The following is a 20,836-nucleotide window of genomic DNA, read 5'->3' as shown; positions in this document are numbered from 1 at the left end:
CTGTGGTCGAGTTTATTGCTTGGTCTCTTGGTTTCGATGTTTCGTTGTAGCAAATAAACTTTATCCCCCTCTTTAAGCGTAGGTTCCATACTACGTTTCGTATTGTAGTACGCTGCTGTTCTGGAAGATATGAATCTTAGATCAAGAGCCAGTTGCTCTTGGAGATCTTTCAGCTGTTCGACTTGTACTATTGCTGATTCGGCATTAACTTCTTGTGGTATCGGGATTTTATACGCTTGTGGATTAAACCCAAAATTAGCTCGTGCTGGGGTGATTTTCGTGGTTTCCGTTTCCGATGTATTGTATGCGAACTGTGCCATGGGTAATAGCTCTACCCAATTGTCTTGTCGATAATTTACATAGCATCTAAGATATGCTTCCATTGTCTGATTGGTCCTCTCTGTTTGACCATCTGTTTGTGGGTGGAAAGATGTCGATAGCTTTCTCTTGATACCCATAAGTGCTAATAAGGTAGTCCAGAATTTCGAGGTAAAGAGCTTGTCTCGATCCGAGATTATCTCATCTGGTACTCCGTGTATGCTTACTATGACCCTTAGGAACACATATGCTAGTTGCTCAGCATCCCATGTTTCCTTGAATGGTATCATATATGCAAATTTCGTTAGCCTGTCTACTATATTGAGTATCGCGTCGTACTCAATTCCTGTAGTAGGATCCTTTGAGAGTGGTAGTTTGACCACAAAGTCCCATGTGATGGACTTCCATGGCTGAGAAGGCATGTCTGGGGTCTGGAGCTGACCATACGGCGCATGTCGTGATGACTTGTTTCGTATGCAGGTGTCACAATTTCCAACAACTTCTTCAACTATCGTTCTCATTCGTGGGAAGTAACTGATTTCCCGGATTCTTGCAAATGTTCTTGCAATCCCTTGATGTCCGTGTGCCGGCAACCCATGTTGTTCCGTCACAAATTCCTTGGTCATTTGACTCGGAATGTATACTTTTCCATGAAAGTATATGGTATCATCTTCTATAGTGAATCCTGGTTCTATTGTCTTGCGTATGCGTGTGGCAGTAGCATCCTTGTTGTAGTGTGATTGGATCTGTTTCCTGAGGTGGTTGTCTTCCAACAGGTGTGTTGCTGCAAGCTGTGGTGCATTGTAGACCAGTGATTCGCCGTCTTTCTTGAATATAGCGTATGACTCGTACGTTTTGTTTTCTTGATATTCTGGTTTTCGGCTAAGAGCGTCGGCTCTAGCGTTTTCTGATCCTTTGACATATGAAATTCTGAAATTGTAGTTGGCCATGGTCTCCGACCATCTGACCTGTCGTCTGTTTAACTGCTTCGTTGTGGTGAAGTAAACCAAGTTCTTATGATCTGTATACACCTGTACTGTGTATTTCGATCCTTCCAAATATACTCGCCATTCTCTAAATGCATCGACTATTGCCAGTAATTCTTTGTCATATATCTCGTAATTTAACTCAGCTGGTGATAGTTTTCGGGAGTAGAATGCGATTGGCTGGTATTTTCCATTCTGGCCCGGTTGGCTCAGAACTGCTCCTATAGCGAAATCTGAGGAATCCGTTTCCACTATGATTTCTTTCTCTGGGTCAAAAGTCAACAGTATTGGTTCTTCTGCCACTGCTTGTTTGAGTGTATCGAATGACTCCTGTGCTTTGGCAGTCCATTCGAAGCTTCCTTGATCTTTTCTGGTTAACGTGGTCAAGGGTGTAGTAATCCCTGAATAACCCTTGATAAATCTTCTATAGAAGTTGACAAATCCTAGAAAGGATTGTACTTCCTTGATTGTGGTCGGCTGCTTCCATTCGAGCACTGCCTTAACCTTGTCTTTGCTCATCTTGAGCCCTTGGCTTGATACGGTGAATCCCAAGAATTCTGTTTCTGTGACATGGAATTCGCATTTGCTTGGTTTGCACAGCAAGTCTGCTTTGGATAGACTTTCGAGGATGTTGCTAACGTCCTTAATGTGTTGAACCTTGTTGTTTGAATATACTAGGATGTCGTCCAAGTAGCATATACAGCAAGTATCCAAATATTGTGACAACACATTGTTCATAAGCCTCATGAAAGTAGCTGGTGCGTTGGTTAGCCCGAATGGCATAACTTGGTACTCGTATAGCCCGTATCTTGTTTTGAAAGCGGTTTTCCATTCTTCGCCTTCCTTCATTCTGATCAAGTGGTAACCATTACGTAGGTCCATCTTGGTGAATATCGTAGCTCCGCCTAATCGATCTCTTAATTCCGTAGCTAATGGAAGTGGATATCGATCCTTCTTAGTGAGTGCGTTAAGCTTTCTATAGTCTACAACTAGTCTATCGGGTCCATCCTTCTTGGGTACCCACATAGTTGGACTGGCCACTTGGGACGCGGATTCCCTGATCCATCCCTTGGCTAAATTGTCGTCGATGTATTCTCTGAGCCTTTTTAACTCATCGGCTGACATTGAATAAATTGGGGTGTGCACAGGCATCTTGCCTTCCTCCAATATTATCTCATGATCCCATGGCTTGTGTTCCGGTAAAGCCTCATGGATCCCTGGTTCTTTGAAAACATGTTCATATTTCTTGTACTGTTCTGGTATCGTAGGCCTTTCTTTTGCCTCGATTGCGATTTCGTGCCGTGTCGTTGGCTTCTGCATTTGTAGAGGAGGTGTACTGGCCTTCGCTCTTAATGGAGGACCCTGGACTGGGTGTCCTACGTCGCCGGTGTTGTTCGCGTTCAACTCCCCTTGGCGCGTGTTACGTCTCGCGGACGCCTCTAGCGTGTCCCTGTGACCGCTTTTGCACTGATCAAATGTCACAATTCCTTGTGCCCAATCTATTTTCGGATTATGTGCCTTCAACCATGGCATTCCTAAGATGATCTGTTGTTGGCCCAATGGCACAACGTCAAGCTGTATAACCTCTGTATGTTGGGTTATGCCCATTCGTACTGGGATTGTCTCCTGCGAAATCTTTCCGTCAGACCCTGCTAGCTGTCCGTCAACTAACTGCAATCGGTAGGGATGTTGTTTCGTTTGAAGTGGTATTTCCAAGTACTTTGCAGCTTCTGGTGCAATAAAATTTCCTGTAGCCCCTGAATCTATCATGGCTGATTGTATGTGTCCATTTATCTGGACCTTGCAGTACACTTGTCCTGCCTGTCCCGTAGCATTCAACTGCTGGGTAACTTTGCGAACTTCTTGCGAAGTTATATTGGGAGTTAAATCCTCGCATGTTACATTATTCTGATGGTTCTTCGTCTTCCTTTTCTTGGGGAACCATCCGGTTGCTTCTTTATCTGATCGATGGATTCCGCAGAATTCATCATAGCAAGCTGTCCAGCTCATCGTGGCGTGGTCCGCTTCTGCCTCGTCCTGGTGACTTTCTTCTGTCACAGAGGGTGTTGGGGTTCTGTAATACTCTTGTTCCCATAAGTCTATTGCATTCATGCCCTCTTTATTTCGTGGTAATTCCTTTAGTAATTGCTGAAATTCCTCAACGGTGAAAGTCTCAGTATTTTCGGTTTTAGTTGAGTTTTCTGAGATGGCAAAGGTGGCGTTAAGTTGGCCCTTGCCGAACTTAGGTTTGAAGTTGCCCCTTTTTCCTCCTGTCTTCTTGCTTCGGCAGTCTACTGCTCGGTGCCCTGCTTTTCCACATTCAAAGCATAAGTTGTTTTCTCGTCTTCGTCTCTTTTCTGAGTCATCGTTCCCGTTTGTGTAGTGCGTGGCGTCTAGTTCCATGGGGTCTCCGTATCTCTGTGGATTGTAACGTGGTCTACCCTCATTCTTGCGGTAACGCCCTTGCTTTTGGTTTCCTTGGGGTTTGTATGATCTTTGGCTTTGTCGATATCTATAGAGACGATCATCTGATTCGATGGAGTCCTGAATTAGATCGTTCAGATCTGTACTCTCGGCAGATCTTTCTAACTCTAGTCTGACTTCTGGTTTGAGTCCCTTACGGTAGTGACTCATGATAGCGATTTCGTCCCACTTGGTTGTTCCAGCATATCTTCGAAATTCCGTAGCATATTTCAATGCTGATCCTGTCTGCTTGAGGTTGAAGATCTTATCTTCCGCTACCTCTAACTCGTTGGAATTTCCGAAGATTCTACGAATCTCTGTCTTAAATCCTTCAAAACTATTGAAGATTGTTCGGGTGGGTTGCATGCGATCCTTATCGTCATGCTCGAAATAGTCGCGCAAATATGGTTGAATCCATTTGGTTGCTTCACCTCGGAGGTATGATGCAGCCCATATGCTCTTGGATTCCTTGGTAGTGAACTTGTCTTCATTGAATCGGAAGTAGATCTCAAGTTGTAAGAGGAAAGTATCGAGCTCTTGTCGACTACCTTGGTACTTGTCTGGTAAGGCGATCTTAAGTGTTTCGTTGATAGTGATCTCCTTTGGGGCATCGGTCATCTCGATGTCGTTGGTATCTCCGGTAGACTGACCTGTGGCGGTGGCTCTGGATGCCATATTAGCGGTTGGTTATCGAATCGGTACTTGAAGCAGAAATGGTGCTCAAAGTGTTACGGGAGCTGCCTCTAGGGTCACGTGGAAGTGTCTAGAGATCTCTCGAGGTGGTTTAGACTAGACTTCAAGTAGGAATTCAATAAGGTTGTAACTGGTTGCAATTCTCGTAACTATAGTAATGAAACTAATGATTGTTCTTGAGCACGAAGCTCTACATTGTAATGAAACCCATTCCCTTATATAGACCTTCGTTCTCGTCTGGATAGCTTGGGTAGACTGTCTATCCTGTCTATCCACGGATAGCCTGGATAGCCTGCCTATCCTGTCTATCCATCACGTGACACTTGCCCCGTGACCTACATGATACTACTGCTTATCTAACCTGTGCTTACTAGATAACCTATAACCGCTATCCCTCCTGTGCCTACTGTAGGGTAGGTGCCAACAAAAGATAGGTACCTATCTTTTAATCATTGCTTATTGATTCGGTTACTGCTATCTTTAGTTACCCTTTAATTCAACTGTCCCTACAGTGCTGTTTTCGTAGGTTCCAACACCAAGGCCTTAGGTTTATCTTATAATCCATGTTGCGGTGCGGGTACCTCCGTAACAAGTGTGATTTGCTTTTGTTTTATTCTAATAATTTTCTTTTATTATAAAGAATATTGGAATTCTATAATACTTTTGCTTTTATAAATTTATTATATTTATATTCTTTTGATTTTATAATAATTTCTTTAATAATTATTGGAATTCCTCAACAATAAAAATCTCAATATTTTTGAATTTAATTAGATTTTTTGGAATTGTAAAGATAGTATTAAATTAGTTTTTATTGAATTTAAGTTTGAAATTATTCCTTTTTTCTTTTATTTTCTTATTTCAATAATCTACTATTCGATATTTTGCTTTTTCATATTCAAAATATAAATTGTTTTCTCATTTTTATTTCTTTTTTAAATTATTATTCTTATTTATATAATATATAGTGTTTAGTTTTATAAGGTTTCTATATCTTTATAGATTGTAATGTAATCTATTTTTATTTTTGTAATAATGCTTTTGCTTTTGATTTCTTTAGGATTTGTATAATTTCTAGCTTTATTAATATTTATAAAAACAATTATTTGATTTAATGAAATCCTGAATTAGATTATTCAGATCTATATTTTCAACAAATCTTTCTAATTCTAATTTGATTTTTGATTTGAGTTCTTTACAATAATAACTTATAATAGCGATTTCGTTCTATTTAATTATTCTAGTATATTTTTGAAATTCTATAGTATATTTCAATATTAATCTTATCTATTTAAAATTGAAAATTTTATTTTCTATTACCTTTAATTTATTAGAATTTTCAAAGATTTTATAAATCTTTGTTTTAAATTTTTCAAAATTATTGAAGATTATTTAAATGAATTATATACAATTCTTATTGTTATATTCGAAATAATTATATAAATATAATTAAATCCATTTGGTTGTTTTATCTCAAAAATATAATACGATTTATATATTCTTAAATTCTTTAATAATGAATTTGTTTCTATTGAATTGAAAATAGATTTCAAATTATAAAAAGAAAGTATTAAACTTTTATTGATTACTTTAATATTTATTTAATAAAATGATCTTAAATATTTTGTTAATAATAATCTTTTTTGAAGTATTAATTATTTTAATATTGTTGATATTTTTAGTAAATTGATTTATAACAATATCTTTAAATATTATATTAGTAATTAATTATTGAATTAATATTTGAAATAGAAATAATATTCAAAGTATTATAGGAACTACTTTTAAAGTTATATAAAAGTGTTTAAAGATTTTTCGAAATATTTTAGATTAAATTTCAAATAGGAATTTAATAAGATTATAACTAATTGCAATTTTTATAATTATAATAATAAAATTAATAATTATTGTTTTAAATATAAAGTTTTATATTATAATGAAATCTATTTTTTTATATAGATTTTCATTTCATTTGGATAATTGAAATAATTAATCGCTTTTAAAACATTATTGTTCTTAAATTGTTTATTATAGAATATTAATCCTATAACTTTTAATATTCTAGTTTATTGTTTTGTTCTGGAATTAATCTTTTGGGATTTTATTAATATAATTTTATAAAAAGTTTGCAAAGTTATATTCAATATTTCTTAGGATCTATTGTTTTAAAAATTGTATTTTATATTTCTAGGATATCTTATAATTAATATTATATATATATCTAAGGCTTTCTTTGAATACCTAATGTCCCCTGGTATACTGCAGTTGAATCATTGAGGTCTATAATACCATTATAGCCTATACATTGGTGATTCTACAGCCTGTTACTAATCCGTCGTAACACGAATAAGGGGAAAAATATACAAAACCATTTTAATCAAATACATAACCTTAAAAGGAAAAAGAATTCGATTGAAAAAGAAATAATTAGATTAAAGCAATTGAAAGCTTTCTAATAGTTTAATTAGTTTTAAAATAAACCCTATAATAATAATAATAATAGAATCAATAGATTAAATAAATTGAATTACAAAAAGATATATTCAGAAATATATTAATAAGTAGGAAATATAAATGTCTTAGGCACAATTGTCTTGAACATTTTTCAATATTAAAATCTAAATTAGAATCTGAATTAGAATCTGAATTAGAATCTGAATTAGAATTTGAATTAGAATTTGAAAATAAAAAAGATAATAAAAAGATAATTAAAAAGAGAATTAAAAAGAGAATTAGAAAGAGAATTAGAAAGAGAATTAGAAAGAGAATTAGAAAGAGAATTAGAGAATTAGAAAGAGAATTAGAAAGAGACTTAGAAAGAGAATAAGAAAGGGATTTAGAAAGAGAATAAGAAAGGGATTTAGAAAGAGAATAAGATGTTACGACGGATTAGTAACAGGCTGTAGAATCACCAACGTATAGGCTATAATGGTATTATAGGCCTCAGTGATTCAGCTGCAGTATACTGGGGGACACTAGGCACCCAAGGAAAGCCTCAGGCATGTATATAGTATTAGTCATAGGATATCCTAGAAACGTAGGACAATAGGTCCTAGGAAACACCGAACATAACTTTGCAAACTTTTCGCGAAGTTATATTAGTAATGTCCCAGGGGATTGGCCCTAGGATAAAAGATAAGCTAGGACACGGGAAGACACGGGAACCGGTATCACGTGATGGGCCGTCCCATCAATCCCACCGATTATTATCAATGGGATCAGTGGGATCCCATCACTCCCACCACTTCCGGTGAGTGGGATCGATGGGACAACAGAGTACGAAGGTCTATATAAGGGAATGGGTTTCCTTATATGTAGAGCTTCGTGCTCAAGAACAATCATTAGTTTCATTACTATAGTTACGAGAATTGCAATCAGTTACAACCTTATTGAATCCCTACTTGAAGTCTAGTCTAAACCACCTCGAGAGATCTCTAGACACTTCCACGTGACCCTAGAGGCAGCTCCCGTAACATAAGAAAAGAAAAGAGAATTAGAAAGAGACTTAGAAGGAGAATAAGAAAGGGATTTAGAAAGAGAATAAGAAAAGAAAAGAGAATTAGAAAAGAGAATAATAGAAGAGATTTAAAAAGAGATTCAGAAAGAGAATAAGAAAGAGAATTAGAAAAGAAAAGAGAATTATAAGATTTTAAGATTTTAAAGTTTAATTACATTTCTAATATCTTTATATAAGCTAGAAGTAAGAGATTAATAAGGTTTATAAACTATTATTATTATTATTATTATTATTATTATTATTATTATTAATTATTATTATTATTATTATTATTATTATTATTATTATTATTATTATTATTATTATTATTATTATTATTATTATTATTATTTTATTATTATTTTTTTTATTATTATTATTATTATTATTATTATTATTATTATTATTATTATTATTATTATTATTATTATTATTATTATTATTATTATTATTATTATTATTATTACTATTATTATTAATTAAATCTCGAGCGTAGCGAGGATCGGGGGCTTGGAGGCTGGCCCCCATAAAGATTAAAGAAATAAAAATAAAAGTTTATATATCTTAAAAAAAAAAACTTCTATGAATCCACAGTCTGAAAAATTCTTTTTCCCCGACGGCTAGTTTGATAAACAGAATTCTATATATAGATTAAACATTATATATTAATTCTATTATATAATTATTCTAGTGGTCAACCCAAGCCTACTTCTAATATTGGACTAATTATTAGTCTAAGTCACCTCGTCATACACCTACCACTATATACGCTTATGACCAGTAATATTTACAATACTTTGTTATTCTCTAGTATTTATAATTGATTCATTTCACTACTATGCCTTGAAGCGTTTGCCGTCACAACTGCTACCCATTCTACAATAAAAGTAACCAAATGGCGTAGCTATCCTCCGTAATAATGCTAACTATTCATTCTTAGCATGACAATTTATTCACACATCTGTAATAGAGCACGTTTTTGAAACGTTCAGACTGAGGCGACGGGGTATGGAAAAACGGGAAAATGATGTGAGTAGGCAATCTCTTACCAATTAGCAAAACCCAACGACGTTCGTAATCTGTTGGGTGCTATACATTTCGGGTCATGTACGATGGTTTTATGGCTAATAGCAACTACTTACTCTTAAAATCGGCACCCCACAACGATCGGCCTCACGACCCCTCACATGAATATGCTCTACCATTCCGTTGCTGAGTGGCTCGGTTGGCTTTATCCTAAATGCGGTGGGCGCCCATCGCTGGAGACCCCTCATACATTCCGTCCATACAATGTAGAAATTCAATAAATTGAAGATAAGTGAGCATACAAGAATATTACTCAAAACTAGCGTGATAATTTGAGCCAATGATCAGATCATCACCTATCATCCAATCCTCGTCATCCGATAGCTATAGAACTTACGTAAAGGAAAATTTGGTTGTCACTAGTTCAACCATTCGCCCAAAAGATTGTATAGCTGCAATTTATTCAGCCAGTCAGCTTGCACGATTGCCATATGCGGCTAATAGCTTGAAAGTGACTACACCTACTTTCTTTGCCATCAAACAATCATTATTATATAAATCTCTTATATTCTCATAAGCACTCAACATTTTATTTCTTGAGCACTTTATTTAACAGTTATCCACCTCTAAGTCAAAGCCAATATGTCTGGTACATCAAGCCTCCTTGTTAGGTAAGTTTATATGAACTCATAAGGAATTATTCTCTGTTGACGCTCATAGGATGCTTGACACTGGCCGCTACTCTGATCTTACCATCAAATGTGGTAATAAAGTGTTTAGAGTTCATCGAAATGTAGTGTGTCTACAATCAAGGCCTCTCGCCGCTCATGTGGATGGTGCATTTTTGGTCGGTAGATTTATTTCATTGAGCTAGCTCTGCTTACTCTGATTTAGGAGGCTTTGACCGGCGAAATAAATCTGCCAGACGATCATCCGGCAATTGTTGAAAGAATTATCAAGTTCCTTTACACCGGAGATTTCGATGCTACACCTTCTATTGACGAAATCGTCGAAGATGCGTCAAATTTATATTTCCAAGAGTCTCCAATTGAGGCATCCGATGAAGAATCAACTGCGCTCGTCGAGGAAACTGTTTTTCAAGTAGTTGACAGATCCCTGGAAATTTTGACAATTTGCACACGCGTTTTTATCATGGCGGAAAAATATGATATTCAAGCATTGAAGGTACTCGCCAAAACCAAATTCGAAGAGGCTGTATTCACTGAATGGAATGCTATTTCACTGTCAGCTAGCCTAAGGCTTATGTACGATGAACTTCCGGAGTCCGATCGCCTGCTCAAAGACGTTGCGATTCAAGCTGCTGCTGATCATATGGAGGAACTGGCTGATAGAGGGGAATTTGCAAAGTTGTGTAAGGAGGATGGGGAGATCGCATACGATGTTCTCAAGGCTTTTTTACATGTGGCGAACCATTCTGCTATAGTATGTCCAAATTGTAACACGAAGCATAGGGGGAAAGCTTCAAATAAAGGAAAGCAAAAATATATCTGCCATGGTTGTGATGATCACTTTTATATTGCTTTAAATTAAATACAATTTTAAATGCAACGATTTTGAAGAATGCACTGTGTTCAGTCATAGGCAAGTTTATTCGCTCATCAAATTTGTCGACTGCAAAATAGTTCTTTCGTCATCAATGTTCCTATCATATTCCTACTGAGATGACTCTGGTAGATTAACCACCAACCGCCTCTGCTCTCAGAAACGGGGATATCTCGTTGGCGACATTTATGGTTTGAGGTTCGGTGGAATTGCATCTATCAAGCCTAGGGTGTCAGGTCTTCAATTTTGTTATGGATCCGAAAGGTACGTAAACAAATTCCTCTCCGATACCTTTTCAAGCCCAATTATAGATTCCCATCGAGGCAACCGACTCTCAACCTTTGAGAGAAGCATTCCATAACAAGCTCTGCAACGAAGGTCGTTCTATTGGCGTTGGTATTTAGCCACAAGCTCCGCTGTCTTAGATCTGTTGCAGCGACCGCATTTGAAAGGGGTGGAGGAAGAGAGGCAATGTAATATCAGTTCTCCTTTAGGATTGAAGACCTTGACAACTACTAACTTGGAGGGAAGTGCTTGGGTCTGAAAATCCTAACCTCCCAAATTCTAAAGAGTCGGGGCGTAGCCATAGTATGTCGTGGCCCAGGCAATACACATTACTAAGGACTGAAATATATTGCCCCTTTCCTCGCAATTAGCATTGATAATAACAATATACGCAGCATATTAAAGCCCTCTTTACTAAATGTTAACAAAATAGTGAATTTATGTAAATATAAACGTCTATCTCAACAATTTTAGCTCGCCAAATCCCGTATCCCTCATCATCTCCTTCTGCACATATTTTACCACACATGCCTGAAGTTACCATTGCTTCATCACAAGCACCGCTCTCAATATGCTGCGCTGGCCCACTCGTAGTAGAGAATTGTGAAAATGACTGCTTACTTCCCTCGTGCATTCAAGCACGCGGGCAATGGGATGATGCCTCATCGAGTCCTGATCAGGGCAAGGACTAATTGTGGACGCTTGATGAAAGATGTTGCTGAAGTGCATCGTGCTTAAATCTGCGAGTAGAGGAACGGGGGCAGCGGGGGCATGTTTGATAGCCATGCGAATCTTGAGGCCAGAAGATGGCGAGCATGGAGTAGAGTTTTGTGATAGTTGAGTCGAATGAGGTTGAAGTGGGTTTCGAACTTCGAATCTGCGATGCCGAGGTCTCAGATGTATTGCGCTCCAGCGGCCCCTGTATTTTGACTGCTTCAGAATTATTCACTGCAATAGCTGCATTCAATTTTGTCTTTGTCATCCCAGACACACATTCTACAGCCTCCAAATGATGTAACTGGGCCGATGGGAAACTAAATTGCTTCTTGCGCTCCACATTTGCCATGAAGTTAATGTCGCCCAGCGGCTTACGATGTACCGACACCAGATGCTGCTTCAACGCAGCGCAATCCTTGAAAGTTTTTGGGCATTTCTTGCACTTCGCTTGGCGATCGCCCTCATCTTGTTGTTCTTGTAAGTTCTCTTTTTCGGCTCCCTTCTGCAGTGTATGTACCTGGCTATAACGAAGATGAGCTGTGAGTGCTCTTTCACTTTTGAAATTCCGTTCGCAGTCGCAGCACCAGAATGGTGTCGCTGAGGAAAGTGTTGTCACTCGAACGGAAGAATGCGATTGCATATGTAATGCATTCAGAAATCTCGTAGAAGAGATGATATCACACTTGTAGCAGTAGGCATGCAGATTTTCCCGTTGGTGAGCTTCAAGAGATGGTTTTTGTGCGAAGCGCTGCTTGCATTGAGGGCAAGTGTATTTATCGATAGAGGGCTGACGGGCTTCGCGCAATTCTTCCTGGCTATCCAAAGGATCACAACAGAGGCAGGAGCAATGCTTCATGGACCTTCGGTGTTGAATCAATGAAGGCATACTACTATGGCAGTAGGATATTATTTTGACGTAATAATAACGACAGTTGTAGGGTTTTCGTTGAATGGGGAGGTGAATAAAGGAAGGATGAACCGAGCAATGTGTGAAAATATGTTGGATAGATATGGCAGGATTGAAGATGAAAGATGAATGGGGGGGTAAACGGCAGATCACATAAGAAGTGTTCCAAAGTTTGTTTAAGTTCTCCGAGCAGAATCTTCAACCAGAAAATGAATCATGTATGCATAAAGTCGCCAATCCAAGCCGATCTCTAAGTACGGTGGTTCAAACTACTCAAAATAGCACAATGAGAAGAAACAGTGAGAAGAAACAAGGATACGAAACAACATGATAAGAATATCATCATTCGTTCGAAGGGGCTCGTTTTTATTTCCATGGCAGTCATGTTGTATGACCACAATCCAGCCACAGTTGACTGCAGGCTCCAGGAGGAATTGATCAAGCCGCGTACCCCGCTTTCAGCCCACTTTAATGCAAAGAAAGTCGTAACAACGATATCGACTCTCCATTGAAAGATCGGGTTGATATCTTTTTCTGTCCTATACACAAGCTACACATAAATTGAACATAAATTGCCGTTAATCCTTAGGTCGCAAGAAGCTTCGGTTATGTATATCCAGCCTGTTGTAGATTAAGCGTAGTTGATACAAGCTTGTTTTACAAGCGTGGGGTGATCTTGAGCTAATACAGGACGGGCCGAAGCCTGGGCCACTTTACCGGATGCAGAACTAACAACGGACATTTGTTGATCATCCCCCACAAGGCTTTGGAGCATGTCTGGTATCTTGAGAATTGATCAACGTGGATTGCTTGACACTGGCTCGTACTATTTGCTGCTGTCTAGTCTGACATGTGTTTCGGCTTCAGAAATATCTTTCTAGAAGAGCAGATTTGGAGAAGAATCGGTCTAGAGAAGAAGTGTGTGTGGGTTGGGAGTCGCCGAGTAAGGTCCATAGGAGAGAGCCGAGGCAGCAAGAGGAAGAGGATGGCATTAAGATCAGCGTCATTGCATGTGCAAGGATGAGTCAGCTAAGCCAGAAAGAGTGCTAGCATGTACGTCACTTGCACCACCGTCTACCAAGACGAATGCGGGGAATACCACGTCCCTCAATAGTTAGCACCTAAAGTAGAATAGCCTTTGATTTCTCACTCACGCCGATATAACACTGTGATCTAGCATATTCACTCTCAGCCTTAGCCTCAAGTATACATTATTTGCAACTTCAATTTTTCACAGCCTCCTGAGTTCTTTTGCAACAATAGCAGATTTAGTGTTACGACGGATTAGTAACAGGCTGTAGAATCACCAACGTATAGGCTATAATGGTATTATAGGCCTCAGTGATTCAGCTGCAGTATACCGGGGGACACTAGGCACCCAAGGAAAGCCTCAGGCATGTATATAGTATTAGTCATAGGATATCCTAGAAACGTAGGATACAGCTCCTAGGACAATAGGTCCTAGGAAGCACTGAACATAACTTTGCAAACTTTTCGCGAAGTTATATTAGTAATATCCCAGAGGATTAGCCCCAGGATAAAAGGATAAGCTAGGACAATAGGAATCACAGGACAAGTGTCATGTGATCAAAAGCCGATCGACTTATCGATCGACTTGCCGATCGACTTATCGGTCGACTTCAGAACGAAGGTCTATATAGGGAATGGGTTTCATTATAATGTAGAGCTTCGTGCTCAAGAACAATCATTAGTTTCATTACTATAGTTACGAGAATTGCAACCAGTTACAACCTTATTGAATTCCTACTTGAAGTCTAGTCTAAACCACCTCGAGAGATCTCTAGACACTTCCACGTGACCCTAGAGGCAGCTCCCGTAACATTTAGATTATATCTCGCAATTGAAAGGCAATATCAAATACAGATTCACAAATCGTCTTTTAATATATAAGGCATTGATAGCACCTGATGTAGGAGATAGTAAAGAAAAAAATGAGGAAGAATAACAATAATATAAAGGAAATCGCAAACTTGCTAAACAAAATGAAAACCAGATTCAGTTAGTTTTACAAATGAAAGAGGCATTTGGAAAAAAGAATGAGTAAGATATGTTTTATAAGTATTGATTAGTAATTTTATTCTAATAATAAGGAAATGAGATTGAAGCTTTGAAGTTTGATATAATTAAATAAAATCATATAGAGATAATTAAGGAGTTTGGAATTGATAAAATAATAAAACTTAATTCTTATTAATAAGAAATAGTAGATTCGAAAACACTACATCTAGTAATTTATATTATAATTGAAGTTGTCTAGGAGGATTGCGGTTAACAAATTTCGATTAGAAATTCAATAATAGAATTTCTTTTGTAAATTGTTTTTTACTTTAGGATTAAAATATAAATAAGAATCTTTTTCGTACATGACTAACAAGTCTAATACTCCTCTTTTGTTACAACGGATTAGTAACAGGCTGTAGAATCACCAATGTATAGGCTATAATGATAATATAGGCCTCAATAATTCAGCTATAGTATATCAGGGGATATTAAACATCTAAGGAAAGCCTTAAGCATATATATAGTATTAGTTATAGGATATTCTAGAAATGTAGAATACAATTCCTAGAATAATAAGTCCTAAAAAGCACTGAATATAACTTTGCAAACTTTTTGTGAAGTTATATTAGTAATATCCTAGGGGGTTAGTTCTAAAATAAAAAATAAATTAGGATAATAGGAGTTATAGGACAAATATTATATGATCAAAAGCCGATCGATTTATCGATCGACTTGTTAATTGATTTGTCAGTCGACTTCAGTACGAAGGTCTATATAAAGAATGGGTTTTATTACAATATAAAGCTTTATACTTAAGAATAATTATTAATTTCATTATTATAATTATGAGAATTACAATAAGTTATAATCTTATTGAATTCCTACTTGAAATCTAATCTAAATCATTTCGAGAGATCTCTAGACACTTCCACGTGATCCTAAAGGCAGCTCCTGTAACATCTTTTCGGCAACCTCAAAAATTTCATCGCTTTATACAATCTACAATTTACTCTTATAATTCTAATAACTTTACGATGCTGGTATCAATTGATTTAGAACTTTGAAATATTACTCTTTATATACCTACGCTAATCAGATCATGAGAATTGGATAGTAGGTGATAATCTGATCATTGGTTCAAATTATACCGCTAGTTTGGGGTATTATTCTTGTATGCTCACTTGTTTAAAGTTACTGAATCTTTACATTATATGGACTGGAATCGAGAAGAACGGCTCCCCGATCGTGTTTTAACAATGGTAGATGAGGAACGTTTTTGAGAACAATTGCTGACGTTTTTTATTCACCACACTATACAAGCACCGATTCGAGCCGCAAAGGCTGTTCAAATTGGATCAATGACGCGAGCGTGTATGCATGGGAATCATAAATGAGCTATACAGTGTAGGTCAACCAAATAACACATCAGTAATATATCACGATCAATGTTATGAGTGATGATTTGAGAATCAAATTAGACCAGTGCAATTTTGTTGTAAAGTTGTAACGCTTAAAATGAAATTAAGATTCCACCAATAGCAATAACATTTCAATTCGACAATAGCTTGAGACCGCTAAATCCGAGAAGCTTCAACTGCTCCTCCACAAAGGTAATCGCTTTGCGATACATCTCAAACCCGCCTTCACACTTCCCGCTCTCTAGATGTTGAGTCAATCCACCCAAAGTCGAGAAACTCTTAGTTTTTGATAGGTCTAGTGCTTTGACCTTTGGAATGAGTGACAAGGGACAATGGAAGATCTTCGGAGCGTGAGCTGCTGAATTTACATGCGCTTGGTAGGCTTTGACACTGCGGAAAGGTTTTCGGTTGGGCTCACAGAGTTGACAATGCCAATTCTGAGATATGGTCCTTTTATGTGAAGTGGCATTGCGATTTGTATCAAGCGGAAACGCAATCGACGATATATTATCTTCGCTTACGAATGACCATTCACTGGGATTATCACTATATGTAGGAGTCAAGACAGTCTCACCGATGATTGACCAGTCGCTATCATTGTTGGTAGGTGTTAATGGTCCACGGCTAACAGCGGACCACTCGCTAAAGCTATCATCGTCATCAAAAACTAGAGGAAGTGGTGTGAATTGGTCTGTAGATGGATTTTCGGCTGGAGGCTCGACTAAATCCGAAAGGTGTGAAGTTTGACTTTGATTATTAGCCTCAATCAAATGCTTTAGGATTGGAAGAATTATTAGTACTTAGCAGATATATGTTCAGAAGACTGAATCGATTTGACTGCCTCAACCGATGTAATATAGCGATTAGGATCGTGGGCAAAAACAAGTAGGTGCATCTTGGCTCGAGTCATTCCCGAGCTACAGCAGCCACTCTCAAGATGGTTCAGAAGGGCAGATGGCATCGCGAACTTCCTGTTGCATTTTCCACCGGTTGGGCAAGGAATAGTACGATGGCTTGACATATGCTTTTTAAGTTGTTTCTTGTCTTGAAATGTCTCATCGCACTTGTTACACTTGTGTAGGGGATTGCGAAAGCTCTTCGTTGTTAGAACTCCGACTTTGCGAATATGCTTCTTCCCGGAGAAATGTCTTCGCAAAAGCTTTTTTTTTCTAAACACTTTGTCGCACTCGCAGCAATGATAGCTCAAGGTTTCCTGGTTGGTGTACTCTCGACCGCAGTCACAGCAATGATATGGTGTCGTATGCGTAGTACTTCGTGCATGCGTGAGGTGTTCCAAAAGATTTGGGAAATAAATATCACACTTGCGACAATAGCAATGTTCTGTAACTTGTTGGTGATCTTGTAGTTCTGCCAGAGAAAGATATCCTTCTTTACATTGGTTGCACTTCGGATGCTCCTTCTGATTATGCTCGAAGGCTAGCTTTTTCTCGGGGAACTGAAGGTTGCAACGGAGGCAACTAAATGATTTCGAGGTCGCTGCAGCAGGCATGATTGAAGGATTGATAATCTTTCCTGAGCGTAAAATCATTGTGCTGAAGAATAGCAGGTGATTAATCGATCAATAATATTGTAATATATCAAAAGAGTTCGTTATGTATTTGTCTTCATAAGAACGATGAGAGTGTAAATGAAATGGAAGCGATATCGACGTGCGCGTTCTCAAGAGATCAATGCGTTACCCCGCACTTGAGCAAGCTTACAAGCCATCAGCCCTTAATAATCCTCGGCATATGCGCGAGACATTTGTGGAATGCTATTTATTAAATAATCTAAACTAAGGAAATAAGACGAGGAGGTGGCAAAATTCTACAATAAAAGTAATATGATTGGTAGCCAGAACAAGGGAAGGTCTAGTCCAGATTAGTAGTTAGGTGTGCAAAGAAGAGTGAATGAGTGAAGCATGGAAAAGAAAGACAATCCACATATCCTGGGGGCGGGGTAGGCACGTAGAAGGTAAACACCACTTTCTTACGTTCTGATCCTGCCCTAAACCTGGATGAAATTGATTATTGGAGTTCTAATGCATAGTCACAAGAACAGTATTTTTCTCTCATTCAATGAGGAGTGGATACTTGATCCTTACCACAACGCCGAAGGGAGCGGTTCGTACAAATACACAACTACTCCATTTAGCAGCCCAAGGCTGAATCTCCAGATCCTAACTACCTAAGGATATATAGTCTTGATATAGTTAACATGAACTCTTACACTTAGCAACAGTACGTATAATGCTTATATATTTCCTCCAAAAAAACTTAACCCATAGAAATGAATTCTCTATTATAATGCTATTTCTTTTCAAGTTTCGCGATCCTTTTTCTTTTTCCGTGTCGCGAATAGCGAGTGTGTTTATTGAACATCACAAACCAAGACTTTCCGTGGTATCGAATTGGTTTCTACGAACACAAGTCCAGGTTATTGTGGCTAGAGATTAATAATCCGGAATTAAAAAAAAAAGTTGTCACCGAATGGGTTGTCCAACCAATATCATGTGTCCATTAGAATCCGTACACGTACCTATTCCGCTGAATCACTACACCCTCTCCCCCCCTCCCCATTAAAATTTCTCGCTTTTGCGATTATCTCGGGTCATAATATTCTCATCTTTCAAATCACACCGCAGAAATATATTACCTATCCTTCAAAGTTTATCTTTTTGTCAAGACTAGGCATTAGAACATCACATCGAGCACCCATCCATACCTACTTCAAGCTTTAAGCTCTCGCTATTCATTCTATCTCCATGATAATATATCTCAAGTAATATATATCCCTTCTGTGAATACCTTTGTGCCTCGCTGATTAAAAGTTGTAGTAAGCGAAGTTAATTGGTAGACCTTCCAGCAGTTATGCAACCACGCAATCGTCTCTATATCGAGCAAAGAATACGTATGAAAGAAAGTGTACAGATCAGTTAATACAAGAAGATTTATTTCATCAAGATTATCAGTCCCAAATACAATGCCTGAAGTAAGTTGCTTAAGTTATTCAGATTTTTGCAGATCCTAAGAATGACAACGATATCACAGACCGAACAAACAATCAACGGAGATTACAAATATATCTCTGGTAATCACACTTTTAAGGCAGTCAACTATTGTAGGTTTATATCATGGATGGAAGGAGGTGGCAAAATAATCATAAGGGGCGTGAACACGATAACAAGAAAGATATTGACAAATTCAAATGAAGCGAATATAACGCTCGATGCCTGGGACGAGATAGAGGTAGAAAATACAAATTTTAGATTGGCAAGAGCTAGCAACGATTGAGATCACTAAGAACTCAAGAACAAATCCACAAGAAATTTGTTTCCCATCAAAGAATTCAACATTATTGCCACCTTACAATCACTTTTATTGTGACCATCATCCTCGAAAAGCACAGTGATAGCGCTACTGAACCCGCGTACTCCCTCTTACCTTGCTTTACATATCGCTCTGCTATCTATTATAGCTCTGAAAATGAAATCACCAAATAGGTGGTGTAGATGTTGTGCAGAATTGATGAATTCCAAGATTGACTCTCCGAACGATTTAGATAGAGTGACTTTCAAAGTAAAGTCCATGCCCTTAATAGAAGGAACGACTAGGCTCACAGTGCTTGTAAATCTGAGACTTGAAGCCGCTTCTTCTTTCTTTCTCATACTAGATGCATATATACCATTCATCAAGCAAATTCCAAGGTAAAGCTTTAGCTTATTTACCTCACCGACTTTCCCTTCCTTAACCTCAGAGATCTTGGATGTCATGATGGAGGTATCATTAGAAGTTGTGTCTCCTTTGGAATAGAAAATCTCGTTTGATAGTTGTAAAGGCGGTAATCTAACTCCGGCAGTTGACAAGCAAGTGTCTCCAGTTGTCGGCCACTGATTTTTCAGCATGGATTTCTTGCGAGAGTCTTCTGCGTTCGATTTTGTGTCCGTTGAGTGAGGCATGCTACAATCAGATAATTTTGGCGCACAGTCATCTCGGACCTGACTAATTGTAGGATCATGAACTTCTCCGTTTCTTTCTACTCGAAGTAAACCCACGGATTCTGCTGTATGAATATTCGCTTAGCAAATATTTGAGAAAGAGCTTGTATGACTAACTTATAATCTACAAGTGAAATACACTTGTAGATGGGAAGAACTATATTCTATATATATGAATAAATGATTTGGCTCAACAGGCTAGGCAAAAAGAAATTATATTACTTTATAAATGATTTGTATATTAAATGTCGAAGGAAAGCTAGGTTTTCTGTTATATGTTATAGAATACTATTTTTAAAATCTGTATGATAGTTTATAGAATGCTAATAATGAAAGAAAGAGAGAAGTTCTAAGTTTTCGATTTGGATAGAGGAATGAGTTATGTAAATGATTATAAATTTGATATTTCGAATTTATAAAAAAACAATTCGAATTCTGAATGCTTAATAAATAATTTGTATAGTGATAATTGCTCTGAATTCTATTCCAATGAGTTATATACAAATCATATACAAGTTATAATCAATTAGTAATAAGCTATTGAATTTAGTATTCAATAATAAGCATTTGTTTGATACTGTAGGTGTTTTCTAGAAGCTTTTTATTGGTCAAATATCTTATTTTATTTTTTCAGGGATTGGTAATTACAACCCAGTATTTATTTATAGTAATTAACATTTAATCTATAACTTCCCTAGGGGTATTCTAGATATACTAAGGATTGGGCCTATGGAGTGCAGTGCTTTTGCTGCTCATAGTAGTTTAGCAATTTTTTCTTTTGGAGTATTGCTCCCCTCTTCGGCTATGCTCTGGATCGATTCGCTCGATAGGGTGTCCGATCGGTTTCTGAGAGGGGCCTCTTTGAGGCTGGTGAGTAGTCATTCGGGGGGCGGTGAGTGATGAGAGTGATCGTTGTGGATTGGGAGATCGATGGGTGGTGGTCGG

At 37.6% G+C, this 20,836-nt stretch overlaps 4 protein-coding genes across 5 annotated transcripts; 2 read left to right on the top strand and 2 right to left on the bottom strand.

Moving 5' to 3' along the window:
• Nucleotides 1-9,559: 9,559 nt before the first annotated feature.
• Nucleotides 9,560-10,550, top strand: BCIN_14g03750 (hypothetical protein). Its single transcript, XM_024697194.1, has 3 exons — nucleotides 9,560-9,653; nucleotides 9,703-9,829; nucleotides 9,877-10,550. The coding sequence occupies exons 1-3, from the start codon at nucleotides 9,625-9,627 to the stop codon at nucleotides 10,531-10,533; spliced, it is 813 nt and encodes a 270-aa protein (XP_024553009.1). The 5' UTR covers nucleotides 9,560-9,624; the 3' UTR covers nucleotides 10,534-10,550.
• A 699-nt stretch (nucleotides 10,551-11,249) lies between these two features.
• Nucleotides 11,250-12,781, bottom strand: BCIN_14g03740 (hypothetical protein). The gene has a single exon (XM_024697193.1). The coding sequence runs from the start codon at nucleotides 12,431-12,433 to the stop codon at nucleotides 11,519-11,521; it is 915 nt and encodes a 304-aa protein (XP_024553008.1). The 5' UTR covers nucleotides 12,434-12,781; the 3' UTR covers nucleotides 11,250-11,518.
• A 3,141-nt stretch (nucleotides 12,782-15,922) lies between these two features.
• On the bottom strand, nucleotides 15,923-17,521 carry BCIN_14g03730 (hypothetical protein). Its single transcript, XM_024697192.1, has 2 exons — nucleotides 16,695-17,521; nucleotides 15,923-16,641 (listed from the first exon to the last, which is right to left on the bottom strand). Exons 1-2 carry the CDS (start codon nucleotides 17,441-17,443, stop codon nucleotides 16,026-16,028), a joined length of 1,365 nt encoding a protein of 454 aa, XP_024553007.1. The 5' UTR covers nucleotides 17,444-17,521; the 3' UTR covers nucleotides 15,923-16,025.
• A 963-nt stretch (nucleotides 17,522-18,484) lies between these two features.
• Nucleotides 18,485-19,264, top strand: BCIN_14g03720 (hypothetical protein). Of its 2 annotated transcripts, XM_024697190.1 has the most exons (3): nucleotides 18,485-18,675; nucleotides 18,731-18,885; nucleotides 18,945-19,264. In XM_024697190.1, exons 2-3 carry the CDS (start codon nucleotides 18,877-18,879, stop codon nucleotides 19,185-19,187), a joined length of 252 nt encoding a protein of 83 aa, XP_024553006.1. In that variant the 5' UTR covers nucleotides 18,485-18,675; nucleotides 18,731-18,876; the 3' UTR covers nucleotides 19,188-19,264. The 2 variants fall into 2 exon arrangements, with proteins under 2 accessions (XP_024553006.1, XP_024553005.1); XM_024697191.1 differs by having other exon boundaries at nucleotides 18,731-19,264.
• The last annotated feature ends 1,572 nt before the right edge of the window (nucleotides 19,265-20,836 follow it).

This window comes from Botrytis cinerea, chromosome 14 (assembly GCF_000143535.2).
Source record: "Botrytis cinerea B05.10 chromosome 14, complete sequence".
Lineage (NCBI taxonomy): Eukaryota > Fungi > Ascomycota > Leotiomycetes > Helotiales > Sclerotiniaceae > Botrytis > Botrytis cinerea.
Note: the sequence above shows the minus strand (reverse complement) of the source record. Positions and strands in the feature narration are given on the sequence as shown.

Excerpts from the sequence above, each read along its gene's own strand:
- BCIN_14g03750 (XM_024697194.1), top strand. The coding sequence starts at position 9,625 with ATGTCTGGTACATCAAGCCTCCTTGTTAG. Across the intron at positions 9,654-9,702 it reads ACATCAAGCCTCCTTGTTAG|GATGCTTGACACTGGCCGCT; the intron begins GTAAGTTTATAT and ends TGACGCTCATAG. Across the intron at positions 9,830-9,876 it reads ATGTGGATGGTGCATTTTTG|GAGGCTTTGACCGGCGAAAT; the intron begins GTCGGTAGATTT and ends ACTCTGATTTAG.
- BCIN_14g03740 (XM_024697193.1), bottom strand. The coding sequence starts at position 12,433 with ATGCCTTCATTGATTCAACACCGAAGGTCCATGAAGCATTGCTCCTGC.
- BCIN_14g03730 (XM_024697192.1), bottom strand. The coding sequence starts at position 17,443 with ATGATTTTACGCTCAGGAAAGATTATCAATCCTTCAATCATGCCTGCT. Across the intron at positions 16,642-16,694 it reads TCTGAACATATATCTGCTAA|TCAAACTTCACACCTTTCGG; the intron begins GTACTAATAATT and ends TAATAATCAAAG.
- BCIN_14g03720 (XM_024697191.1), top strand. The coding sequence starts at position 18,927 with ATGACAACGATATCACAGACCGAACAAACAATCAACGGAGATTACAAA.